This window comes from Punica granatum, chromosome 5 (assembly GCF_007655135.1).
Source record: "Punica granatum isolate Tunisia-2019 chromosome 5, ASM765513v2, whole genome shotgun sequence".
Taxonomy (NCBI): domain Eukaryota; kingdom Viridiplantae; phylum Streptophyta; class Magnoliopsida; order Myrtales; family Lythraceae; genus Punica; species Punica granatum.
Window position 1 is genome coordinate 4,902,370 of NC_045131.1, and position 26,476 is coordinate 4,928,845.

A 26,476-nucleotide genomic window follows, 5' to 3' on the forward strand; every position below is an offset into this window, starting at 1 on the left:
AGCACATGAACCGGGCGCATTCGCACCTCCCCTGCCAAGTTAAGGATATTGCCACGTAAGCCGAAAAGCGTCCAAAAACTCCGAGCTCGTGGCCACGACCGAAGGTTAGGTTCATGGACCGGGAACTATGAGCCCTCCAGCTCAGCAATGATTGGGCCCACTTTCTCAGCTCGAGACCGCATCGGCCAATCCGAGCGTCCAACATCTTCACACCACGCTCTCTCCTCCCTGCCACGTGTCCTCTCCTCCTCCACCCACCCCTTCCCTCCCTCCCTCCCTCCTCCCTCCCTCCTCTCTCTCTCTCTCTCTCTCTCTCTCTCTCTCTCTCTCTCTCGCCCGCTCGCTCTCTCGGTGTGAGCAGAAGCAGACACTTCCCATGGAAATCGGACGGATGCAGGATTCCCAGTGAAGCTTCATACCTCATACTCTCCAATGGCAACTACCCTCATTCTCCCCGAACTCCCCTTCCTTAGCTCAGTGAACCCATCGAGGCAGAGCCGCCGCCTCGGTCTCTCGCGTCGCTCCATCTCCCGGCTCCCCCTCACTGGAAAGTATTGTCACGGCCAGCTCCGGGGTCGGAGAGTCAGCGCGGTCCGCGAGGAGGACAGGATCGCGGAAGAGCTGAGCCGGTTCGACTCCAATGGAAACGGAGCGGCTCGGGTCTCGGTTGCAGTGAGCGTGGAGGAGAGGGAGCGCGGAGCGACAAATGGGAGCTTGGCGAAGTACGTGAACGGCAACGGCGCGTCCACCGCAGCAGTTCAGGAGGTGGAAGTGGTGGAGGCTAAAGAGGACGCGAGGAAGAAGAGGATCGAAGAGATTGGTGAGGAGGAGGCGTGGTTTAAGGAAAAGGGACGACCGCAGCTCGAGGTGCATTAAAGTCAACTGCGGAATTTAGCTAATGCTTTTGTTTCCTTGCTTTTCATACGCTCGTAGTCGTTCTGCTTATGCTGATTTGCGATTAGTTCGGAGAATCGGAGGTTTCTTTCGTTGAAATTCATGACAACTTAGACTGCAAAATCTGAACTTACATTTCTATAATAATAGTCGGAAGATAGTGGAATTTAGGTTGACTTATATGTTGGCATCGGAATTACTAATTCTCCGAAACCAGGAAATTGTCCAAGAATAGCAGAGATGGATCGTAGACCTTTCAATATGGTGATTCACATACCTTAGCTTCTTCAGCTAACATATATGCATGTTTTGTTCTTGAAGGAATTTAGGCTATGGTTACTTTGGTTGCTTCTGTTCTATGATCCTGTCTCTGTCTTGTTTTTTTCGCAACAGTTGTTTGTTTAGTAACCTTACTAGGTTGTTGCAGGTCTCTGTTGCCCCTGGAGGTCGGTGGAGTAGATTTAAAACCTACTCATTTATCCAGAGGACCCTCGAAATATGGGGCTCTGTTCTGACATTTATCTTCAAAGCATGGTTGAACAATCAGAAATTCTCTTATCGAGGTAAGTTGCTCTCTGCATGTCAATTTTACTAATCCTTTGAAACATGCAGCACTTGCCTTTCGTTAGTGCTAACAGTCTGGCCTCTTTGATTTATTACCTTTATTACTCATAGACTTGAAGCGTGAGAAATTTCAGGAGGAATGACGGAAGAGAAGAAGGTCTTGAGGCGGAAGGAGCTGGCCAAATGGTTGAAAGAAACCATTTTAAGATTAGGTCCCACTTTCATCAAGCTTGGTCAGCAATTTTCAACTAGGGTGGACATCCTTGCTCAGGAATATGTTGATCAACTGTCAGAGCTCCAGGTAATAATCAATCATCCAAGATGTGATAAATGGATTTATTGTTTGTGTTTTGTCTTAAACTTTTTCTATTTTATTACTAACACTGGTACATATTCTATGGTTACCACTGCCACCGAATTGCCAAAGTGACTATGCTTTCCTTAAGATTGAAATAGATGTTCAAATTGATGAAGTTTTTTGAAATAAATAGCTTCACTCCTCTTGCAGGATCAAGTTCCTCCTTTTCCATCAGATGTCGCTGTTGCTATAGTTGAAGAAGAGCTGGGGGCTCCTGTAAGTGACATCTTTGATCGGTTTGACTATGAGCCAATAGCTGCTGCTAGTCTTGGTATGTAATTCTATATTCACTTTGACCGCCCATTGAAAGTAAAATTTGTAATTTGATGCAATAATTGGAAGCTTGCTTAAGCTTGGGTCCCACCTAATTCCATGTTCTCATGCAGGCCAGGTGCATCGAGCAAAACTGAAGGGGCAGGAAGTTGTTGTGAAAGTACAGAGGCCTGGTCTGAAGGATCTTTTTGACATTGATCTGAAAAACCTAAGGGTTAGCTTATTTCTACTCCTGAAATGCTTTTCTAAATGCCCCTTCCTCCCTCCCTTTTCACACTCACGAAGTTGATGTCAGTATCTTCCTTTCAATTTGTGTTTTCCAGGTGATTGCAGAATATCTGCAAAAGATTGATCCCAAATCTGATGGTGCTAAGAGAGATTGGGTCGCTATCTATGATGAGTGTGCAGCTGTCCTGTATCAGGTTTGATCCCTCTCATTTGATTGATAGTATTGCCCTTGTCCTTGTCACCTATAGTTCCTGAAGCTGTCTTTCTTGACTTAATATTTGAAGTTGTCCTATGCGAAACTCTCATTAACTAGAACTAGAAGATTAAATTGTTGCGAGAAGGTGTGAGCAGGTAGTGAAGATTTAAAAGCTCAAATGAACTTTGCGGGATTACTTAATTATGACAGCTAGTCCAATGCATGCTGTTCTCCAATTTCTTTTGGAATCAAAACTGTTAGATTTCTAGTTTCGATTGGTGGAGCTGAGAATTTCTCTAATGCAAAAAGTGTTGGAAGGGATGAACATTCTAAAATGATAAAGTGGTGGTCTAATACGATATTGTTTTGTTGCCTTTTCTATACAATTTTTATAGTATTTGTGGATACACTTGGAAAGCTGGGGTGATAACTCTATTTGGGAGTAGTGGATACACTTGGAAAGCTGGGGTGATAACTCTATTTGGGAAGTATCTAATATCAGTTAGTTTTTCAGGAGATTGATTATACCAAGGAAGCTGCGAATGCAGAGCTTTTTGCAAGCAACTTCAAGGACATGGAATATGTGAAAGTCCCTCAAATATTATGGGACTACACTACCCCGCAGGTGTTGTGCCATTCAGCAACATCAAAATCCAAACTGTTGGAAGATGTCTCGTCTTTATTAATGTATTTTGTGCCATTCTCTACAGGTCTTGACCATGGAATATGTTCCTGGTATCAAAATAAACAAAATACAAGCCCTCGATAAGCTCGGAGTTGATCGTAAAAGGTTAATTTCTTCATCTATTTCGTTATACTGTGCGTTCGTAGTCGGAAATACCAATATATGTTCTGATGTCACGATCTGCAGGTTGAGTCGATATGCTGTTGAATCTTACTTGGAACAGATACTATCTCATGGATTTTTCCATGCCGACCCTGTGAGTGCTTTTCAAAGCCTTAACTCACTGTGCTAGCAAATTTCGAGTAGGATCTTTGGCAAGAAGAACTAGTAAAATTTTGGGAATACTTGGAACTTACTCTGGTTGCTACCTTGCCCATTCTAGAGGGTCCTAAATCCATTTCCAGACGTTAGTTTTGGTGGATGCCTCAAAAACTCAGAGATAATTCATTAAAGAATTTCTTTTGGAAGTCACAGTTCAGTAACTTCACTGCCAAGTTGTCAGGTTGATCCCCCTTAGTTATAAGAGCTCCTGTGATTAATGTTTCATGCCACTACTTGTCAAAAAAAAAAATTGAAAGCAAAAAGTTCGTTAAAAAGATATTTTTAGAATTGCTCTTCTTGGTATTTGCTATGCTTGTATCCGGTCTTCCTTTCTTATTGCAATGGAAATTGCTGTGGGAAATTGTTAGAATAGTGGCATAAAAAATTGTTGATTTGAGAAGAAAATGAGTTACCCAACAATATGGCCTGCATTTCAAAATTATTTCTAATTATTGAGAGCATATTCTTACTCCCTTCAAATTTCTGTTGCAGCATCCAGGTAATATAGCTGTTGATGATGTCAATGGTGGAAGGTTGATCTTTTATGATTTTGGAATGATGGGAAGGTATTTATTTAACCCTTTTATACTATCTTCATGAAGGCAGATATCTCCTCGAGCTAGCTCCCTATGAATCTTCTCTTATGGGCAACAATTTACTGTTTTGATCTTGCAGTATAAGCCCCAACATAAGAGAAGGTTTGCTAGAAACATTTTATGGAGTATATGAGAAGGATCCAGACAAGGTGATTATGTCTCCGACTTCTAGTGGCTAAGAGTTCTGGCTAGGTTTCCAGACGCTGCATGGATTGTACTTGCTGTATTTTTCTTTCTTACACATGAGAACTCTTTTCATGGGTGCAGGTCCTTCAAGCAATGATTCAAATGGGTGTTCTTGTGCCGACTGGAGATATGACAGCTGTCCGAAGAACAGCTCAGTTTTTCCTCAACAGGTGGGATTTGGAGGCGGTCTTGTCTTACTGTAGATGTCATTTGGGATTAAATATTTTTTATTGATTGAAATTCTTTGGAACTCTAGTTTTGAAGAGCGCCTTGCTGTTCAAAGAAGAGAAAGAGAGTTGGCAGCGGCAGAACTTGGATTCAAGAAGCCATTAAGCAAGGAGGAAAAGATGGAGAAGAAGAAGCAACGTCTTGCTGCTATTGGTAATCCTCTGATAAAATCTAATTTGCTGCAGCGACAGAATTTAAATTAAATCAGGAAAAAGAACACATTTTTCCACGTGTGCTGGAGTCAATATCCTTCAATCTCTTTCGGGATGTTGACTCGAGCAAGCAATATCTTCTTGTGACTAAACTTCCTGTCACTAGAGAAGTCTTTCTTTATGAGCGAATTTCATAACGTAGTATGTAGAGTCATTAGTCTGCTTTGCTATTATTCGATGCGTTTACTTATCAAGTTATTGCATCATCTTAACAGGTGAAGATCTTTTAGCCATTGCTGCAGACCAACCCTTCCGGTTTCCTGCAACATTCACATTCGTTGTGAGAGCATTTTCTGGTACCATATAAGAGGACTCCAGAATTTGCTGGTATATTTTTTTCTTTTTTTCATGCAATATTAAACTTAAGAGACTTAATCTATTTTCTTTGCAGTACTAGATGGCATCGGGAAGGGACTGGATCCTAGATTTGACATCACTGAGATTGCTAAACCGTAAGCTTGGATTTACTGTAACTACTTATTGATTCAATCCTACGGATACTGAAATATACTGGATTGCTAGACTGTTTCAACTGGGTGCGACAAAGGCTTCTTTATCCCTTCCATGCAACAATTTTCCATATAGATTTTGTGTTATACCCTGAGTCTGACTATGGTTTCATGCTTTACTTTGTAGCTATGCATTGGAACTGCTAAGGTTTCGTGAAGCTGGTGTTGAAGTTGTTTTGAAGGCAAGTCCCTATCCTACTGTTTTTATTTTCTACTGTGTGAAAGTGCTATCATACCACTTCAATATGTGCTATTCGAATCTTCCAGGACTTCAGAAAGAGACTGGATCGTCAGTCCCGTGCATTTTACAACTTATTCAGACAAGCTGACCGAGTTGAAAAGCTGGCAGGGATAATCCAACGATTGGTATCAATCTCTCTTTCCAAAATACTACAGATGAATTTATCTAGTTTTGCTCCCTCTAGATCGTATCCCTTATTTCAGCAATATTATTAATGATGTATAGGAGCAAGGTGATCTGAAACTCCGAGTTCGAGCTCTGGAGTCTGAGAGGGCATTTCAGCGTGTAGCAGCTGTCCAGAAAACCATCGGAAATGTGAGTTTACAGCTGGAATTCCAATCATTTCCTATAGACTTGTGTTCTGCTAGAAACTGAAATTGGAAGAGGAACCCCCTCAGACATGGAATAAACCACCTAGAAACCTATATTTCAGGCTGGTTCCAACAATTTACCGTGATCCTGACCGCACCCCTACTAATAGTCTAAGAGATTTGGTTCTTGTCCCTCTCGTTTCGAATCATATACAAAATATTACAAGATATGACCATTTATCTCCTGGATAATCTGACAGGCGGTTGCTGCTGGGAGCCTAGTAAACCTTGCAACAATTTTGTATCTGAACTCCATTCGGGTAAGAGCTCCTCTTCTAGATTTATTGCTGTTTCCCTTCTGAAGCTTTTGGTACTTTTTGCCTTGACAAGAAAACTCTTTCACACTTGTACATTGTTAACTGCTATGTGCGTCAGATGCCCGCGATGATAGCATATGCGGTTTGCACATTTTTCGGCTTGCAAGTTCTTGTGGGAATCATAAAGGTGAAAAAGTTGGATCAAAGGGAGAGATTGATCACGGGAACTGCTTAGAGACTAGGTAAGTGAAGCAAAAGTTCTTCTTTGGTCGATCTCGGATGGGTAGAGAGGTTCACTTTCTGCATCAGTATCAACAACCGAAATTCTTGACTTATCCTTAGCCTAAACGAATTGAGATTCATTTTCTCCGGATATGCAGAGAACATTCAAACCCCAAGAGAAGCCGGTTTCAGTGAGAAGTTTGCTAGTAGGAGCCACAACTGTTAACATGTTGCTGAGTAAGTTATCAACTCACCCTCAGTGTCTGGTCCGATTCAAGTCACATCGAGAAATTGCCGTGCCAATGAATCACTGGGTGGACTGTATTTAGGCCGGCTCATATTATTTTCATCTTGTCTTAACCCCAAAGATTTGCTCATAGGGGTAATCTCATCAGTAATGTCTATATTTGGAAAGTGAGAAAGAGGTATTAGGGGCAGAAAAGGCGAAGGGGGGACCCGTCTGTTGTCCTTAGACTTTAGAGTGCAGCTTTATAATTGGAAGTTTAACCGTTAATGCTAAGTCCCTACATGTGTAGCCTCCCACCCATCTAATTTTTCCTAGGTGGGATGTTTCGCAAACTCGAGAAGTAATTCGAATTTGTTCTTCTGATCAATTACCCATAACTTCGTGATTTTCTCTCGATTTAATGCTCGTATTAACGATCTGGTTTGTCTGTAATCGCGATACATGTATATTGTTACGCTCCTGTATGTCATCTTTTTTTGATAGAATCCTGTATATCGTCTTTAAAGCTCGAACTTTGTACCTATTTGGTAAGATGTATAAAATTTACCAATTTATGAGAATAATGATAATAATTATTATTTATGATTATTTTGGGTGGTACGGTGGCAGCACAAACATGTTGACCAACAGGTGTCATTGGCTTTTAGGGTCACATGCCTTTGCACAGTTAATCAGAATAAGAGTACTCTATGCGCCCATAGCCATTAGCATATATAAGCCCTCCCTTCCCTTTTGCAATTATACGTACTGTATTATATTATATCATATAGATCAATATTCGGGAGCATTAACATGGCAATATTAAAAACATGATAATAGATGTGATTGCAAGTGTTTTAGAAGTTCTCATCTTGTCCCTTGTCTCAACAGATTCCCCTAAGGATCTTTTATTTACAGCCAAGCCTACACGATCCCCCCCCCCCCCCCCCCCCCCCCCCCCCCCCCCCAGGCCGGTCCCAGTCCCATGCATTTTGAGGTTACTCCCGAGTAAAAGACACGAAGGTTGGCTGTCGTCGAACTCCTAGTTAAAATCCAAGAGGGCGTGAGCAAAAGAAAAGACGCCAAGGTTGGTTGTCTTTCGACTCCGAGTTAAAATCCATGAGGCATGTACGGACGCATTGTCTCGTTCGATCGGATTTGTTGCGACCCAGAAAACTATGTTTTTTGAAAATGATTAGGTGAATAATGCACATTCATGCATGGGGATAATCATGAAAATAGATAAAATAAATTCTTCTCCTCCTCCAAAGAAAGCATCGACAATTTGTTGAATTTGTGCAGGCAGACCAGAAAATTAATTAAGGTTTTGACTATTTAATCCGTCTCTTTATATAATGCTTGACGATGAACAAACATAAGATTAAAATTTTCGTTTATCTTCTATTCCGGGCAGCAAATTCCACGAGGCATGTTTGGGTGGTGAATATAATAACAACCTTCCTCTCCTATGCCAGCTATATACCCCCTACCCCATACATGCGTATTATTTAAATTTCACTTTCACATGCATTAGATGTTTATATATATATATATATATATATGTATCTATACATACATACATACATACATACATATTTGTATGCTCTCATGAAAAAGTATTGAAATATTATTTTCCAATGTGGGGCTTTTTTTACGAATCGGTACGCCGGACCATTTTCGTGAAACATATGTACGCTTTGGAGGCTATTGGTGACGATAATCTTGTAAGATAATGACGTATTCTTAATAGTAGCTGCTTGCTAGCTAAGATAGCATTAGTGTTTTTTTTTTTGGGGGGGGGGGGGTAAATTACGGTGCAGCTAAGCTATAGTTTGTTTTTTTTAAACTAATATGTCGTCACTTTGTATTATAATCTTTTTTAGAAATAAATTATTTTTAAATGAGTTGATTGGTTTGATTAAGCTTTGATGAATTATTAAATTTACGTTTTAGCAAGAAAAGTGGAAAAGAGTGTGGAGACAAAGAAAGAAGAAAGCGACATGTAATTTCGGATTTGTCGATAATAATAATAATAATAATAATTAAGGATTTGAATCCATTTGACGGAAAAGAAAGACAGCTGATTGAGCATTGAAAAAGAAACTCCCAAAAAAAAATCTCAAAAAAGTTTTCAAACAAATAAAAAAATGAGTTTTGCTAAATCATCCTAAAATCCTCTTAACTACTCGCAGTGTTATGGGTCGTAATTTCATCGATATCCAAGGGTAATTTAATACATGTGAGTATTGAGTGAATGATTAGGCACATCTTTTAAGAGTATTTAGCATTTATTAAAAGAAAAAAGAAATAGTTGAACCAAGATATACATATACTCTACTGAAATATAATTAATATTTTGTTACGTAATAATTAAATTCAAAATTATTGTTTATTTCAGGGCAAAGATTGAAGCATGCAAAAGATTGACCGACCCAAAAGTTTATGATTTTCACATTCCAGATTAATGAACGTGAGATAATATGGATATGAATAATTACGTGTCTTGATCTGACACATAATTATTAAAAAGATATATCTCACTAAGTCCAACATACTCCTTCACGTCGTTCATCATTCCATCATTTTGATCTATTAACAAATCAAGGAATGTACAAATTCCTAATTAGTCATATGATTGTGTATGATATTTTAAAGGAAAAAAAGGGAAAAAAAAACTAATGTCTTCGCAACAACAAACACAACGAAAGTTCGAAGAAATAATTTGCAATCGACCAAGCCTAGTTTTCAAGTTCAAATCAGGCCTTTTTTTTTTTTGAAGATTAATAATTACAGCTTCATTTTTTTTGGGGTTAAGTGTTGAACGGTCTTCATTTTATAACTATATATAAGTGAAGTGATAATTAATATAGATTCCTTATTTGGTCGGATTTGCAATTAATTCGATATATATTTATACATGTAATTAGTAATAAATGACTGCGCTTTAAAATTGGCTTGATAATGAATAGTAAATTACAAATCGAGAACTTCAACTTAATTTTTTTTTTTCCTGCATGACATATTATTACTGACATAAATTCCTGTCCGAAAGTCCATATGCGTCCGCATGAAGGAGAGAGTACATGAACATGGACCAACGGTTCTAACTTTCACGATAGGATCGACAACCAAAAGAAGAAATTAACGTAGATTATTATGCTCATAAAAAATGTCGTGTAATTTTTTTCGATTATTTGTGATATATATTGGTTAAAAAAAAAATAAAATGGAAAAACAGGAAGGGGGGAGGGGGGGTTGAGAAGGGTGCTGTGAAAAGACGAACCGGTAGTGGAATAAACCACGTGAGTGGGCCTCGCTGTACTCTCTCCCCTGCCACCACCACCCCCCCCCCCCCCCCTTGGCTGTTTCCATTTCAGACGTACCATTACATACATACATACAATATATATATAGAGAGAGAGAGAACAAGACACGGAGGGGAGAGAGAGAGAGAGAGCGAAGAAATAGAGTGACTGTCCTTTCCCTTTGCTTCCCCTCTGTCTTTTCCCAATTCTCAAAATAGTCCCTACAATTTTACAATCTTCTCAAATTCTCAAATTTTACCCCTCCCCCCTCACGCTCCGATATTCCCACTCTCTTTGACTACACCCACCTTGGATCCCAATGGCGGTAACGGGTCACCCGCTGCATGCCATACAATGATGGAGTCGCAATGCCGGCTCTGTTCCTAGATGCTCGTCCGTCTATTGAAAATTTCGCCGGCTAAATCCTCAAGAAATTATATTCTCATAACAGTCAATAATTTATTATTTGTTCTCTGATCTTGATAAATATTCCTCTTGATTTTGAGCGAATCTGAATGGGCAGAACATAGTAAGGGAAATTGCGTCAGCACAGGAGCACAATCCATGCTACGGGGCTTTCAAGGGTTGTCGGACCAACACAAGAGAAGGGCACGGCGGATCGAATCAGGATTTCGACTCTTCTTATTGGGGGTGAAATTGGTTTGAACTTTTCAAATTGGACACAAATATTGATAGCTATAAAATTGGAGGGAGGAAAGGGAAGGAGAGGAGATTGTGGTGAGAGTGTGGATGTATGTGTGTATCTTTACAGACTGTAGTTACTCACCCCCACCAAACTGCACTCCTCTCTCCCATCCTCCCTTAAACCGCCATTTTTAACGGCCTCTCTCTCTCACTCACTCTCTCTCTCTCTCTCTCTCTCTCTCTCTCATGCTGCTTTCTTTCTTGCTCAGGAAAGAGAACCCTAAGACCACCCGCAGCCCTCTCTCTCTCTCTATCACTCCGTGTGGAAAGACTCTGCGTTAATGTGTGTGGCGTTCTTGAGATTCATCCTAGGGTTTCGAGTCCTCGCCTTCCCCGTCAAATGCATCTCTAGGGTTTCTTACTTCATCCCTTCTCTCTCCATCTGCACAAGTCAAATGACTCTCCCCCACTTCCTCACTCTGCTCCTCCTCCTTCTCGCCTGCTCCTCCGGATCCGACTCCGAGTCCGACTCTGCCTCCCTCCTCGAGTTCAAGAAGGGCATCAAGCTCGACCCCCTCGGCAAAGTCACCTCCTCCTGGACCCTCCACTCCGACGACTCCTCCTGCGCCTCCTCATGGACCGGCGTCTCCTGCTCCCCCGACGGCCGCGTCTCCTCCCTCTCCCTCGACGGCCTCGACCTCTCCGGCGACCTCAAGTTCACCACCCTCATCCCTCTCTCCATGCTCATCAACCTCACCCTCTCCGGCAACAACTTCACCGGCCGCATCGCCCCCTCTTTCGGCTCCCTTGGCTCCCTCCAGCGTCTCGATCTCTCCCACAACAGCTTCTACGGCCCCATACCCGCCCGGATCAACGACATGTACAGCCTCAACTACCTCAATTTGTCCAGCAATGGGTTCTCCGGCGGCTTCCCGGACGGAATCCGGAACCTCCAGCAGCTCAAATTCTTCGATTTGCACTCCAACGATCTGTGGGGTGACGTCGGCCAGCTTCTCTCCGAGCTGAGGAACGTCGAGTTCGTCGACTTGAGTAACAATAAGTTCTTTGGGAGCGTCTCCATCGGAGAGAAGAATGTCTCGAGTATAGCGAACACTCTGCAAGTTCTGAACTTGAGCCGCAATAAGCTGAATGGGGAGTTCTTCGATGCCGATTCGATAAAGAGGTTTAGGAATTTGAGGGTTCTGGATTTAGGGGACAATCTGATCACCGGGCAGCTGCCGTCCTTCGATTCGCTGCCCAACCTTCAGGTCGTGAGACTGGGGAACAATCTTCTGTCCGGGTCAATACCCGAAGAACTGCTTGACAGCTTGATCCCGCTGGAAGAATTGGATCTCAGCGGCAATGGCTTTACAGGTATTCAGTTTGACTTTTTCATTAAATTGCAGATTTCCTGATTCGGGTCATCGAAATCTTTGACAATGATATGTTTGAATTTTCCGGGCCTGAATTGATATTTTTAGCTATACCTTCCAAGGGCGACTCTGTAGACTTGCATGTGATCTTTATTCCGTGGAAGACAGGGATTTAATTCGGCGATAAATCACTTAGACTTCGTTTGTCTTTTACTTTTTTTAGGAGTCATCAGGAAGTAGAAGATATGGCGGTGGAAAAATCCGGTCTTTTTGACATAAGCCTGATCTTAGGGTCAATTTTAGGTTTCTAGATATGTTAGTAGATTTTTCTTGGGCACAAATCCTCAATTTTAGGATATGTCGCCGTGATTTAACTCGTGGTGGTGGGTTCCCTATTGGGAGATGAAGAAACAATTCCCAATTTTTTGTTTCGACACCCATGTTGGGTTCTATTGCCTGGTGCATTTTTTGTTCTGCATTTGCATTTGCCATTCGAGATAGTTAAAGTTCATGCTGGAAATGATTTACAGTTAGACTATGGTGCTTCATGCATGCACCTAAGGTCAAGATGAGTACTTGATCGGTGCCATCTTTGATTGTGGAGAACCTCTGAATCTCCTTACTGTAAGTGATCATTGAGTGTGATAAGTTATTATTGTTTCCGGGACTTAAGGTAAAGGGTCGTCGCATAAATCTGATTAATTCTCTTGTTTTCTTCAGGCTCGATCCCAGATATTAACTCTTCAACGATGAGTAGTTTGAATCTCTCTTCAAATCACTTATCTGGCTCTTTGCCTAGTTCCATTGGAAGGTGCCTCAGGCTGGACTTAAGCAGAAATATGATCACTGGCAACATATCGACTGTAAAGGACTGGGAAACGCCATTGGAGTACCTAGATTTGAGCTCCAACAGTCTCTCGGGAAGCTGCCCGGATATGGCTTCACATTACAGGAGCTTAATTACACTTAGACTTAGCAACAACTCCTTGATAGGTGCTTTGCCATCTCTGCCAATCTTCTGGAAATTGTCTACCGTCGACCTTAGCTTGAATAAACTTGAAGGGGAGATCCCCCCTGAGTTCTTCATGTCGGCTCTGAACTACTTAAATCTTTCAAGGAATCAGTTTAATGGATCAATTCAGCTCCAGAGATCAAATGTAAATGAACTGTCAGTTGTGCCCTCAATACGGCCTATGGAATATCTTGATCTCTCAGATAACAAGTTAAGTGGCCCATTGTCTGCGGAGATTGGTGAATTGGTGTCACTCAGAGGGCTCAACCTTGCGAGAAACTCACTGTCAGGTCAACTTCCCAGTGAACTGAGCAATCTTACTTTCTTGGAGCACCTTGATTTGTCTGGCAACAATTTCTCTGGCACAATTCCCAAGAATCTCTCGCAAAATCTTAGTGTATTCAATGTGTCAGACAACAATCTATCAGGGGATGTCCCAGAGGATCTCTTCCTGAAGTTTCCTTCATCGTTCCTGGGGAATCCCTTGCTAAAACTTCCCAGTGGTCATAAGCTACCTAAAGTCGATGGGAATTTTGAAAACAAGCAGCGCCATTCTTCGAAGAATAGCGCGAGAGTGGCGATTATCGTTGCCTCCGTGGGGGCTGCTGTGATGATTATTTTTGTTGTTATTGCATATCACCGGTCTCAAACGAAGGACTTTCACGGAAGGAGTGCATTCAGTAGCAGCCCAAGGCCTTCTTCCCTCTTCAAGTTCCATTCGAGCGGTCAGCCCCCACCCACTTCATTGAGCTTCTCGAATGACCACTTGCTGACTTCGAACTCGAGATCTTTGTCGGGGCAACAGCCAGAACTCCCAGCTGAGATCGTCGAGCACTCTTCGGTCCCTTCAAATCCTCCTAATTTAATGGACGCATACCCTGCAACCACATCAGGAAGAAAATCAAGCTCTCCTGATTCGCCTACTGTATCTTCTTCGCCGAGATTTATTGACGTCTGTGAACAGCCAGTTATGTTGGATGTTTACTCACCAGATCGACTGGCAGGAGAGCTATTCTTCTTAGACCCTTCCTCGATGGTGTTTACTGCTGAGGAGCTGTCACGAGCACCAGCAGAGGTTCTCGGGAGAAGCAGCCATGGAACTCTATATAAGGCCACTCTCGATAATGGGCACATGCTGACTGTGAAGTGGTTGCGGGTCGGGCTGGTCAAGAACAAGAAGGAGTTTGCAAAGGAGGTTAAGAAGATTGGGTCGATGAAGCATCCTGGGATTGTTCCCTTCAGGGCTTACTACTGGGGCCCCAGAGAGCAGGAGAGGCTTCTTTTGGCGGATTACATCCACGGGGATAGTCTGGCTTTACATCTCTATGGTAAGATCTCTTTGCACTTAGTAATAAATTCAAGTGAATTGAAATGAAGTCATTTCCTGCAAGAGCGGCTGTGTAATTTGGTTTGTGGCTTTAGTTAATACAGTTTGTGCATGCTGTCTTGCAGAGACGACACCTCGGAGGCACTCTCCTTTATCATTCCGACAGAGGCTGAAACTGGCCATAGATGTTGCGCGATCTCTCTCTTATCTCCATGACAAGGGCCTGCCCCATGGGAACTTGAAGCCTACCAACATCCTCCTCACTGGGACTGACTACGATGCTCACCTCACTGACTATGGGCTCCACCGCCTAATGACACCCTCCGGCATCGCAGAGCAGATCCTAAACCTCGGGGCATTAGGGTACCGGGCCCCAGAACTCGAGAATGCCCCCAAGCCCAGCCCATCATTAAAGGCAGATGTATATGCATTTGGGGTCATCCTGATGGAGCTGTTGACAAGAAGAAGCGCTGGGGACATAATATCAGGGCAATCAGGGGCAGTCGATCTGACAGACTGGGTCCGGCTCTGCGATCAGGAAGGACGGGGAATGGACTGCATTGACCGGGACATTGCGGCAGGGGAGGAGCATTCGAGAGCGATGGACGAGTTGCTTGCGGTATCGCTCCGGTGCATCCTCTCTGTAAATGAAAGGCCTAACATCAGACAAGTTTTTGATGATCTGTGTTCGATATCGGTTTGATTCGATGATGGAAAAAAGGAAATGTACATGTGTGCTTGGATTAGGTTTTTGTTTTTGTTTTTGTTATTGGTTTCCTTGACCCCCCTCCCAATTTTTTTTGTTCCTCCCTCAAATTTTTCTTCCCCCTTTCTTCCCCCTTGATTGGTTTTAGGCCCTGTTGCTATTTTGGGCCTAATTTATCTCCATTTTTTTCCCTCATGGAAATTCTATTGTAAAGGGATATATTTGATCCATTGATTTATTCAAGTGTTCGAGTTTGATCTGATCTTATACTTCAAATGTTATTTATTCAAGAAATTAAGTCTTCAAAGCTTATGGTCATGTCATAAGAGTGTAATTTTAGTCACATAATTTAGGGTAAGCTCTGCATCTTATCCGACAAACAAAATCCTAATTTTCAATCAATTTAGTATACAAACGGTTCATATAGTTCCTAAATTTCGATCAGCATGGAACGCGTATGGTTCATATTCCATCCTCACAAGACGAACAATAGAGTTGTAAGCACGACGAATATCCATAATTTGGTGTACGAGCGGAGATTGTCTGAGTCGAGTAGTTATGGTTCATATAGTTCCATCATTACCAAAGAGAGACAATGGTGGAGTTAGGAGCAAAACGAATATTTATAACATTACATATTGAATAAAGGTCGTCCGAACATACAGATGATGTGAAATGTTTGATATATATATGATAATTTTCTTATTTGAGTTCAATTTGGCCCGATTTTCTTAGGTTGTAGGCATACATCCATATGTACATTACATATACAAAGGGAACTAATGTACACTCGTTGGAATATCCATATTCTTATGGAAGAATTAGCCTTGGATTAAATCAAATCGAGCTGCCAAATAGGAACTACAAGACTTCCCCTCTTCCTTTCCTTTGCCTTTCCTCATGGTATAATTGACAATCGTCGGAGTAGCGGCCCAACGAGATCGAGTCCCGCCCAGTTAGGCCCAGATATCGGCCCAATACAATCCCAAACCTCGTGGAACTATGAATTAACCCTTTTCTGACGCCAAAATTACAAAACCTGCCACCATCCCCGTCCTTTGGTCGGAGATTGCGAGGTGGCGACGCACTCGCTCTCCGCTCTGAGAGAGTGAGAGAGAGAAAGAGATGTACTGTGCGGTGAAATTGCAGGCTTCGAGCTCCCGGATCGGTCCGAGCTCCGACTGTGGCTCGTTTGGACGAATTGTTCCAGCTCGGCGGCCGTTTATTGTCCGGAAGCTGCGGCTGCCGCGAACCCGGCTTCCGTTGCCGTCAGTGAAGGCGGGATACAGCGTTGCGGCGGTGGAGGAGGAATACCAGCCTTCAGTATCGCCGAACTACACGACGTCCGTCAGATCGCCTTCCCCGGCGCTTCAGCTCTCTCAGTGGAACCTCACTCAGCGCCACATTCTTATGCTCAACGTCGTCGCTTGTGCAGTAACCTCTCTCTCTCTCTCTCTCTCTCTCCCCGTAATGAATTAGCTGTTCTGATTGTCTTCGAGCTCCATTTCTTGACAACGATCGCATCATCGTTCCTTGTGTTAGCTCCTGGCTCTGTCTTGATTAGTTGAGCATTCGATGCTTTGATCCTTTAGTCAGAAGCATGAAAGATGGGAGGGAAGAACATCCTGAGCTGAAAATGGATACATTCGAGCTGTCTGTATGTAGCATGTCCTCCATTAAGCAAACAAGAGTCTAATACTTCTTACTGTCATATGGGATCCTTCTTTATCTTTCATATTTTCAAAGTCACTTGCATCAAATCTATCATTTTGGCTGTTCTTTGGAGCTTTAGTAATGGTATCGGATCGAGGCTACTGAGGACAATGACGATTGTCAATGTTTTCACGATTCCCGAACTTTAGCCACAGAAAGGGATTGATTGCAGCTCTTGACATAATCTCCTTAAGATTTTGTTCCTTCTTTAGAGTCCGGTATGGAGCTTTCCGTGTTTTATTATTGTGAAAGAAGTGAGAAGAGAAGCTATTATATACACTGCGGAATCGATGATCCTCTCTAATTTCAATGATTATTTGGCCAAGCGGTTTCGAGGCACAATCTGCAACTTATACTCTGTCGTTGCCTTTTTAGTTTAATTAACGAGCAAACGATATTCTCTTCAAGTGAGCTGTTTTTAGCAACATCTGCCGATAGTATTGTCTTTTAACGATTAGTTCCTCTTTCTTTGCAGGCAGCAGTTTCAGCAACATGGTTATTTTTCTCTGCAATTCCTGCCCTTCTGGTTTGTGACTCCGTAATTTCTCCTTTCCATCAACTTTATTTTAAGGCAGGAAATTTGACTCACATTGGGTAAAGAAGTCTTATTCTCCAATGTCGCTTTTTTAGGCTTTCAAGAGAGCAGCAGAGTCGCTGGAGAAGCTGATGGATGCCACAAGGGAAGAGCTTCCTGATACAATGGCGGCTATTAGGTTATCGGGAATGGAAATCAGTGACCTGACTATGGAACTCAATGATCTTGGGTCAGCATTGCTAATCCACCTCATCATATTCTATGAATGAGCTAAACAAAAAAATGTGACTTATCTGAAACAACATCGATGCCTATGAAATCTATGACTTATAGGAAACTAACTGAGGATTGCAAGAGCAAACAACATCGATGTCTATGAAATCTGTACTATGATTTATCTGAAACAGTCTCTGCTAAAACTTATGTGCTAAATACCATCAGAGAGTCATTATGTACTCTGTTTTTCTCTTCAACTACATTGTCCAGTCAGGAGATAACTCAGGGTGTTAAAAGCTCCACTCGAGCTGTTCGCGTAGCTGAGGAGAGACTGCGGAGAATAACCAACACGATGCCACCAGGTGAGCCCTCTCGCCTGATAACCTTTAATCAACATGACATGCCTCAGCGACTCGGACCTGTGAGTTTTTACTTCATCTTCACTTTAATTAGCTTCGTTGCAGGGGATGGTGATGACTCGGGAAACTGAGCCTACAGGACCAATTGTGGCTATAACAGCTCGGAGCATACGAGAACGCATTGTCAAGGGCCGTTCCTTATTTCAGATGTTCTTATCCCTCGCCGGGTTTTCTCGGTTAGCTCTCAACTACTTAGCTAAATGGAGGAGGAAATAGGAATACAAGGAGAGTACTAATGAGGCAGTTCGGATATGGAATCAACTAATTGGGCAGTCTCGATGCCCTGTTCATAGTTCCTGTCTTGCTGTCTAGACAAATTTGGGGTATGACCGATGTCAAGAGTTTATTGCAAGATGAGTTTCCAAGCAATTATTTGGTGGTACCTTGCTGGAATGAGTATTAGAGACTGCTTGCAGATTGTCGTTTGTAAAGAACTCCATATCGGCATCGAAATCCTAGGATGTTCCTATAGCTTGTGAAGACATCGAGAATGGTTCATCTCCCATGTTATGTAATTACGTTACCGTTTTGGACAAAGCTCATGTTTGGCAATTCATAGGGGACCTTTACATAAAGAGAAGCATTTTCCTTTTCAACTTTTAGCAATAGCTTTCCAGGGAGTACAGGTTTCACTTCATTTTACTCCTCATTAGTCATTTTCTTGCCCGGTTAGGGCCAGAATCCACCTCTCTCTTTGAGTGCTACGCGCATACTATCACGCACATATATTCCCGAGCCAAGAATGACAATACACGAACAATTGAATCGATCATTTGTACATGTTAGTTGACATAGATTACCTCTCATTCGTGTGTTTCTCTGGAAGAGGAAGAACGACGGCTCGGAACGCCAGTTGTAGGGTTATTATCGAGTCCTAGACACTTGAGAAAAGCAATCTTTGCAAGCCTAACAATGTTACAAGGATGATGAGTGTTGTTATATAGACTTTGAGATGATATTGATCTGTCGTTTATCAATGCTGAGGTTCCTCCTTCCTTGTTCACGTTATCGTTGTTACGGATACTTCTACTTCGACCTTCTTGATGATTTCCAGATTTGTTCCTGCTTATTGATGATCTACTGCTTGCTCCGGTTATTTCTCCGACCTGCCAATACATTTCCGCTCATAATCAAAACCATCCCGTGCCATCAATTCTACTGCATATGCATATATTTGACCCATCAGTCGATCAGACTGCAAGTTAGTCATGGTCTAGTCCCACTGTCCCAAAACAATGCGTTCTGATTAAAGCGTTTTTATAACATAACTGAATCCAATTGAAATTCTTGCTGATATGCGATCCCTTTGACAGGTTCGGACCCTGTCCGAACGAGGTCGGTCAGGCCACATCTGACCGACGTTCGGAACTGCCATCCACTCCGATGGAGTCACTCTCTAACAAGCCTCATCTTTCCTAAATTAACACATTAATATCCTCAAAAATGACAAGACATACAATATGATCTGAGCAAATAGAGTGATGCACGTCTCTCCTAATCACCCACACCAAGACAAAATCAAATATTAGATAATATAGATGGCAGCCTTTGGATTAAAGCAAAGCCAATTGCTTCCTAACCCTCACCAATTATAAAATGATTTTGCAACCGACCGAAAGCAAAGTTTCCAAAAATATTAAATTTACCTCAAACGTACTCCTTTTTTTTTTTATCGGACAAAGACATTAATTAAGAATTAATCACCGAAATTAAATAATTAATCCGTGCAGATAATAATGTATTCAAGAGGATCTTAAGTATATGATAAGAATTGCAAAACAGAACAGCTCAGAGACAACTGAGGTATTAGAAGAAAACATGATCAAATCGAACGGTCCTTCGACAGCCTGACGAGGACAACCACAAGAAGGCAAAAAAAGGCTCGGGACCCATCGGACAGAGAGGGGTAACAATGACCCACCTCTATCGTCGACATGATAGGCATGAAACGTCCTGTTCGGAAAATTTCATATGGTACGAGACAAATTACCAAACGACAATGTGCTTGTATGTACAAAATTTATATTAGTCGTATTATTATTGATTTTGGGGATGAAAATTTCAGTTGTTATGGTCTAATCAGGGCTCTTATTAGGAGGAAAGGTGTGGATGAGAATCCAATCCAGCTGAAATGATGCTGTGATAATGAGAAAGGCAGGCAGGCAAACTGCATGTCCCGCGGTTATGAGAATCCATCTTTTCTTTTGCTTTTCATGAGCTCAGAGGAATCCACTGCAATGGTCGGTACCGTCCAACAGGGTCCCACATAACATCATGAGTAACGAAGGGTCAAGGCAAAGGAATAAAATTGACAATTAGTTATTTTCTCTTGGGTGTTTTATTGGGTAAATCCATGCAAAAAACAAAGAATATTATTACAGCAGGCTGCAGGGCCCTGTTGATATGCGTAATAGATATATCAAGATCAGAAATAATTTTATTTTTTATCAAATATAATTTTTCTATAATATTTCAAAAAACCTTTATTTATTTAGTAAATCATTATTGACTTGCGATGCATATGGCTGTGATATACCGGATACATATAACACTTTCTCCTGCAACAAAATTTTTTATTTTTTCTTATATTTCAGGATATATATATTAGGGAAATGCCGCTCTCTGTAAAGCCAACCAATTCAATTTTCCTTTATTCAACAAGGGTTCGTCCAACTAATTCCGACGGCCCAGTTCAATTCAAGAGCCTCCTCAATTTCCATTTTCTTGGAAATCAATATACCTACTTTCTATTCTTTTCTTCTTCTTTTTTTCTTTTTTTTTTTTCATGTTCTTAGAGTTTGCTTAATGTGGCAGAATAGAAACTTTGCTTTTCCTGTATTCCAAACTCACCTAGGAAGGCTAGGATGAGAGTGAGACACAAGCAAAGTAGCAAGTCTTATGGTTTCCTCATTAAAAAAAAAAGCAACTTTCATGGTTTTACAATGTTAGAAAATTGGAACAATTATATATGTATATAAAATCTGAAAACTAAAGAAACAAACTAATAAACTTCAAAAAACAGACTAATCGAACAAAATTTCTTGGATCAGAGCAGAACCAGGAGACATGTAGAAATCAAAATACCAGTTAGCTGAACAATGGGAAGAACATGAGAAAATCAGATGGGTCAAAAGTCCAAGATCTTCAAAAGCACAGGGACACGCTGCATCTCTCTAATTACACAGATAACTGAGCAATACATCTATTATATATGTATATGTTGTATGGACGTACACATACCTGTTGTTGGAGCTTGATCTGGGAAGAGGAGGAAGGAGGAGAAGAGCAGCAGAGGGGGTCATCTGGGGAGAGATCTGATGAGGAGGAGGTGACGAGGCTGAAGGAGTAGATGAGGAGGAGCAGCAGCAGCATCACTATGACTTGGATCCATATGAGCCATGGGATCCTGAAGCTGTCTATTATCAGCTCTTCCCCAAATTCAACCATCTCATCAAATATTACTATTACTTTTATCAGAAAAACCCCTTTGGGGAAAAATGGTCAAAGGGCTTTCTTGTATGGTTTGGGATGAGAGTTTGGAGAGAGGGGGGCATGGGGAAGGAAGAAGAGTAGTTGAGGAAAGAGAGAGAGAGAGAGAGAGAGAGATGGAAAAGTGAGGCCTTGGCCTTGAATTTCAAGGGGGGAGGTGAAGGGAAAACCAAATATAATATTAAGAAAAGCCTCAAGCCTTCAGTCAGCGACATGTAGATTAAGACATGCCACATACACGTAATATATATATATATATATATATATATATTGCTTAACTCCTAATAAATTTGGCTGATTTGGTAAGAGAGTTTTATTCGAGACTATGGGAAATGAGTGGTTTAATATATTAGCACCATTATTGTAGGATATTACCGGATTTCATAAATTTCACACCGTATCACATCTCAAAATTTAAATAATTTTGTTTAGAATCTAACTTATACGGTAAAAGAGTTTATTTTGATTGTATGATCTTGAGTTTAAATTTGATAGTAGAATGTGGGCATTGATTTTAATTTCGTTACACTAGATTGATATATATGACCTGGTAAATCATCTCAGTAAGTAATATATGAAGCAAGTCCAAGACAATCTAGTCAATATTGATCACCTATTTGGGTACCTTTTTCGCTTGAACCCCGTGCTATTGCTACCTATATATGCATTGGATGTGATAAAAATTTGATCAAGGCTGGTCCTCCCTTATTGACCAATAGGGTGGAGTGCTTTGCCTATCCTTTTCTTCTTTAATTAGTAGAGCCAGTGGGAGTATTAATGAAGGCGATGACCAAAGAAGACGATGATGTCCGGAATGGATGAACGTCGGTCATTTTCTATATTTGTTTTCACTATAAACGAAATTTCAAACATTCTTGGCACTATTCAACGGGTGTTCCTTTTTTTCTTTATAATTATATTAATTAATTATTATAATTCACCTATATATTTATTTCTATTTCCTTCACCACGATATAAATAAATAAAAATACTGCATCGGATTGTTATGTTATGTTTGATTTTAGCGTAGGATTGAGATTTTTTTATACTCTACTTTGAAATAAAAAAAAAAAATTATTGTAAATATATAGATGTATAAGAATATATATAAATGTAAAAGTACACTGAAAATTTATTATTAAAAAAATTATTATAAAGATGATTAAAAAAATATCAGTGAAAATTTATTAATAAATGAGAAAAAAAATTTAAAAATAATAATAATTATCGTATTAAATTTTAAGGAAGAATAAAGTTAAGCGAGATACAAAGATAGGGTAAAACTGTTATTTGAAAATCAAACGCAAGTTTAATAATTTGCATTATAAACCATTTTCTTTTACGTGTTTTATTTTAGCAATAAAAAGTCGACATGAAAGCTGGGGACAGAAACGGTGTCGTACGCAATGTAATAAAGACGAAGGAGACAAATAATTACGACTGGCAAGGCAGCACCGCATTGGGATCCCTTCGCACGTGCGCACGCCGCGTCTGATGCCCCCCTCGTGTCTCCCACTTGATAGTTGCCAGTCAGTCCCTCACTTTCTTCCATTTTCTCTTTTGCCCCATTACTTTTCCATCTTTTTAAAAAAGAGAAATGTATTCAAGCACGTGTCCATTTTTTACCTTTATATGCTTTGATTCTCCCCCTGCATTTGATCCGATGCTTGCGGAGTTTGTGTGGTAAGGTAATCATTTGATGGCTTGGCTTGCATGCTCTGGGATTCCCTCACTCATATATCCAGTTGGATGACGTAATTAATACATCTTAATACCACTTAAGAAACCATATGTCAAATCAAGTTCATATTTTTATATTATCATCAAGTCGAGACAGTTTTAAGCATCACGAGATCAGGTTGCCCCGAACCTGATGTAATTAACCGAGGCCTCTAATACTGCTACCTAGCAACCGAAGATCATATGACCGCACATCCGGTCATATAAAACCATTCTTGCCATAAAGATTCAAGTACCAAGAAGAAATTGATTCTTTCTCCCCTAAATCGTATTTTCTCAATCCATAAAAAATGTATTTTTTGATGGCCTTTATGAGTTGGAAAAAATTATGAAAAATATTACGTTTGCAATTACGAGTGATCAAGTGTTAAATGTTATTTTTCCTCGCAATAAATGCATTTATCGAAACTCGATTGCATTCCCCATTTTTTCAGTGTAAATCATGGTATTTGAGAGTCCAATTAGACTCCGACTAATTCAGTCGAGCTGGATCGGTCTACTAAATGGTAAATTTCTCCCAACATGAATTTTCTGCATTCACAAGGACATAAACCCGAAACGTAACTTAATCGAAACAAGTGTCAAACCGTTTCAACTAATAGTTACAATTGCTTATTAGTTACCGCTCAACTAATATTTTCTTGGTAATCGTATTTTCTCGTGTCAATCAGAAGCACTTGTTAGCCATCACAATTGAGAAAATATTTGGTGAATAATGTACAATCACTTAATTATGTAAAATTTCATTTTTGAATGACAAATGTCCCTATTAATTCTCATCGCAATTAGTTCATTAGTTGGTGGGCCTATTCTCCTCTCGGAGGAAATGACCAGTTGGGCCAACAGAGCTGACAGAGAGGCTCTCTACGGGACAAACGCTCGTCCATGAACTCGATCTCCCTCCTTACAACTCTGACCAAACATATGATCATTTAATGCAGAAAAAAAAATGGGCCCAATTCAGTCCGAAGTTTGGAACACTTTGATTTCTTCCTAAGAAACCAAATAAGCCACCACTAATTCATGTTAAGCTGGGTTAGTCCAAAATTAAAATCTTCTTAATCATGAATTTTCTCCATTCACAAGACAAGATTTAATCGAAAATCTCACTTAAGGAAAAATATGGGTCGAAACACTTGGACTAATCCCCTTGATTGAATATTTCTTTTAGGTATAAATCTCGGTATCTGAAAATCCAATTCGATTCTCAGTTAGACACAATCTCGGCTCTATGTGCGTGTGTATATATATATATATATATATAAAAGCTCGCCTAATGTTGCTAACGAGTTAGGGCTCCATACCCAAGCAATCGATCGTACGTACAAGAGTTATATATCTTTCGTGAAAAGATGTCCACCTTGCAGCTTCTACTTGAAGTGAGCTTCATTTTTGTATTTTCCATGAAAAAAATATATGTTTAAACTTTTTTTTTATTGTCCACTATCTAGTATCCGAAAATCTAATTAGTTCTGATTAATTCATATTCAAGCTCAATTAACCTATTAAGTGGTAAAATATTCCCATCGTGAATTTTTTTCCTATTCAATAAACTTGCATTGAACACCTTGATTCAGAGTAGAAGTGCAGAGAACCACTTAACCTACCCATCTGGCGTATGAACTGTTTTTTTATTAAAAAAAAATTTATTTGGAACCATTTAAATTATTGTTTAGAAGTCTAAACAACATCATTAGTTATCGAAGAGAATGTAGCGCAATGACGCACGCTCTTACTAGATAATCAAGAAGTACCAGATCCAATGTATTTGATGGGACTACAATTGCTTTTTTATTAGTTATTAAAATTTTTATTTCATTGTAGTAAGCGCATGGATCTTACCTGTAATCGAAATATATAGCCTCATTGGTTATTGATGCATGTATATATGTGACAATGTGTTTGTACGTTGCATGTGGTTATATATATATATATATATATATATATGGAGAGCAGATATAGGGATCTCACTCCAAAATTTAAGGTCTCCCATAAGACCCGTCCAAACCTCAAAAAACAACTACCAACCTTAACCGAAACAAAACAGATCATCATCTCCTCTCTCTCCCCTGTCTCCTCTCTCATGGGCACCCTTCATTGCTGGTTCATGATTATCCACTAATGGGGGAGCCGAGATCGTCCAACCAGGACCGCCATGATGCCCTCCCCGCAGCCCCGGCCCCGCCTCCTCCTCCACCCCGCCAGCCCGTCTCCCTCGTCCAGCCCTCCCAGAAGAAGCGCCACAAGCCTAAGGTCTTCCGCGTCTTCCGCTCTGTTTTCCGGTCTTTCCCGATCATAACCCCCGTGTGCAAGCTCCCCTCGCTGCCCATGGGTCTCCCCGACACCCACCGGACCATCTCAGGCTCGCGGGTCACGGGCACCCTCTTCGGTTACCGGAAGGGGAGGGTCAGCCTCTCGGTGCAGGAGACCCCCAAGTGCCTCCCCACTCTTGTGGTCGAGCTCGCCATGCAGACCAACGCCCTCCAGAAGGAGCTCGGGTCGGGGATGGTCCGCATCGCCCTCGAGTGCGAGAAGAGGGCCGACAAGGACAAGATGAAGCTGCTGGATGAGCCGCTCTGGACAATGTACTGCAATGGGAAGAAGACCGGGTACGGGGTGAAGAGGGAGGCCAACGGGGAGGACCTCAACGTGATGGAGCTCCTCAAGGCCGTGTCGATGGGGGCAGGGGTGTTGCCGGGGAACTCGGACGTGGAGGGCCCCGACGGGGAGCTCGCCTACATGCGGGCCCACTTTGAGCGCGTGGTCGGGTCCAAGGACTCCGAGACGCTCTACATGCTCAGTCCCGAGGGAAACACCGGGCCTGAGCTCAGCATATTCTTTGTGAGGATCTGATCCAGCGAACATCGACCAGCAACAGGAGCGTGGTTATCGCGCAAACGACATAATCCTAGCTAGCTATTAGGGCTCAAGAATCAGTACGCCTTTTTATAACCGTGACGTGGAATTCTAATCGACTGACGAATGGCGGATTTGTAGACTTATCTTTCTCGGGTATGTTCGAGTTTAAGGTTTGAATGCTAATACTGTTTTCTTTAACTGGTAGGTGTAAATGAAAAGGGGAGTGTAAGAGAAGAGAATTCATGAGATTTCATTTCATCTGCAAGATCTAATTATAAGGTTACATGGAGAGTTCTTTTTATTACTCTCTTTCTTTTATGGTTTTTAATGAAAAAATCTTTTCTTTCTCCTCCACCTTTTCAGTTTTAATTTAGAGAATATATATATATATATATATGTTAGTTATTTCTTTACCTCTGTTCTCATTGGATGTACATATTAACATATATCTCTAGCGTCTTTCAAGACAATGAATTGCTCTTACTAGCTATGCATTTGCTTTTACTTGTTTTTTTTTTCAGGCAATATATATTTTATTATGTTTTTGGTCTGTCATGTTATGCATTATTT

At 41.1% G+C, this 26,476-nt stretch overlaps 5 protein-coding genes across 6 annotated transcripts; 4 read left to right on the forward strand and 1 right to left on the reverse strand.

Annotated features, from left to right (window-relative positions):
* Positions 1–309: 309 nt before the first annotated feature.
* LOC116208574 (protein ACTIVITY OF BC1 COMPLEX KINASE 8, chloroplastic) lies at positions 310–6,982 on the forward strand. The gene is made up of 21 exons (XM_031542091.1): positions 310–867; positions 1,322–1,457; positions 1,593–1,759; positions 1,967–2,087; positions 2,203–2,303; positions 2,413–2,511; positions 3,028–3,138; positions 3,224–3,303; positions 3,385–3,454; positions 4,012–4,085; positions 4,195–4,264; positions 4,383–4,471; positions 4,558–4,682; positions 4,957–5,037; positions 5,133–5,193; positions 5,378–5,432; positions 5,518–5,616; positions 5,717–5,806; positions 6,063–6,122; positions 6,238–6,361; positions 6,500–6,982. Exons 1-20 carry the CDS (start codon positions 433–435, stop codon positions 6,352–6,354), a joined length of 2,241 nt encoding a protein of 746 aa, XP_031397951.1. The 5' UTR covers positions 310–432; the 3' UTR covers positions 6,355–6,361; positions 6,500–6,982.
* A 3,693-nt stretch (positions 6,983–10,675) lies between these two features.
* Positions 10,676–15,202, forward strand: LOC116207955 (probable inactive receptor kinase At5g10020). Its single transcript, XM_031541100.1, has 3 exons — positions 10,676–11,891; positions 12,611–14,230; positions 14,355–15,202. Exons 1-3 carry the CDS (start codon positions 10,859–10,861, stop codon positions 14,930–14,932), a joined length of 3,231 nt encoding a protein of 1,076 aa, XP_031396960.1. The 5' UTR covers positions 10,676–10,858; the 3' UTR covers positions 14,933–15,202.
* A 772-nt stretch (positions 15,203–15,974) lies between these two features.
* LOC116208072 lies at positions 15,975–18,420 on the forward strand. 2 transcript variants are annotated; one of them, XM_031541291.1, is made up of 5 exons: positions 15,975–16,369; positions 17,124–17,174; positions 17,279–17,412; positions 17,670–17,761; positions 17,864–18,420. In XM_031541291.1, the coding sequence occupies exons 1-5, from the start codon at positions 16,061–16,063 to the stop codon at positions 17,887–17,889; spliced, it is 612 nt and encodes a 203-aa protein (XP_031397151.1). In that variant the 5' UTR covers positions 15,975–16,060; the 3' UTR covers positions 17,890–18,420. The 2 variants fall into 2 exon arrangements, with proteins under 2 accessions (XP_031397151.1, XP_031397150.1); XM_031541290.1 differs by having other exon boundaries at positions 17,853–18,411.
* A 100-nt stretch (positions 18,421–18,520) lies between these two features.
* Positions 18,521–21,450, reverse strand: LOC116208075. The gene is made up of 2 exons (XM_031541293.1): positions 21,059–21,450; positions 18,521–18,924 (listed from the first exon to the last, which is right to left on the reverse strand). The coding sequence occupies exons 1-2, from the start codon at positions 21,263–21,265 to the stop codon at positions 18,622–18,624; spliced, it is 510 nt and encodes a 169-aa protein (XP_031397153.1). The 5' UTR covers positions 21,266–21,450; the 3' UTR covers positions 18,521–18,621.
* Positions 21,451–25,055: 3,605 nt separating this feature from the next.
* On the forward strand, positions 25,056–26,243 carry LOC116208074 (protein MIZU-KUSSEI 1). Its single transcript, XM_031541292.1, has one exon. It carries the CDS (start codon positions 25,169–25,171, stop codon positions 25,898–25,900), a length of 732 nt encoding a protein of 243 aa, XP_031397152.1. The 5' UTR covers positions 25,056–25,168; the 3' UTR covers positions 25,901–26,243.
* Positions 26,244–26,476: the final 233 nt, after the last annotated feature.

Excerpts from the sequence above, each read along its gene's own strand:
- LOC116208074 (XM_031541292.1), top strand. The coding sequence starts at position 25,169 with ATGGGGGAGCCGAGATCGTCCAACCAGGACCGCCATGATGCCCTCCCC.
- LOC116208072 (XM_031541290.1), top strand. The coding sequence starts at position 16,061 with ATGTACTGTGCGGTGAAATTGCAGGCTTCGAGCTCCCGGATCGGTCCG. Across the intron at positions 17,175-17,278 it reads CTGCAATTCCTGCCCTTCTG|GCTTTCAAGAGAGCAGCAGA; the intron begins GTTTGTGACTCC and ends TCGCTTTTTTAG. Across the intron at positions 17,413-17,669 it reads ATGGAACTCAATGATCTTGG|TCAGGAGATAACTCAGGGTG; the intron begins GTCAGCATTGCT and ends TACATTGTCCAG.
- LOC116208075 (XM_031541293.1), bottom strand. The coding sequence starts at position 21,265 with ATGGTTGAATTTGGGGAAGAGCTGATAATAGACAGCTTCAGGATCCCA. Across the intron at positions 18,925-21,058 it reads AGATCAAGCTCCAACAACAG|GTCGGAGAAATAACCGGAGC; the intron begins GTATGTGTACGT and ends ATGTATTGGCAG.
- LOC116208574 (XM_031542091.1), top strand. The coding sequence starts at position 433 with ATGGCAACTACCCTCATTCTCCCCGAACTCCCCTTCCTTAGCTCAGTG. Across the intron at positions 1,760-1,966 it reads ATCAACTGTCAGAGCTCCAG|GATCAAGTTCCTCCTTTTCC; the intron begins GTAATAATCAAT and ends CTCCTCTTGCAG. Across the intron at positions 3,304-3,384 it reads CTCGGAGTTGATCGTAAAAG|GTTGAGTCGATATGCTGTTG; the intron begins GTTAATTTCTTC and ends CACGATCTGCAG.
- LOC116207955 (XM_031541100.1), top strand. The coding sequence starts at position 10,859 with ATGTGTGTGGCGTTCTTGAGATTCATCCTAGGGTTTCGAGTCCTCGCC. Across the intron at positions 11,892-12,610 it reads CAGCGGCAATGGCTTTACAG|GCTCGATCCCAGATATTAAC; the intron begins GTATTCAGTTTG and ends TGTTTTCTTCAG. Across the intron at positions 14,231-14,354 it reads TCTGGCTTTACATCTCTATG|AGACGACACCTCGGAGGCAC; the intron begins GTAAGATCTCTT and ends GCTGTCTTGCAG.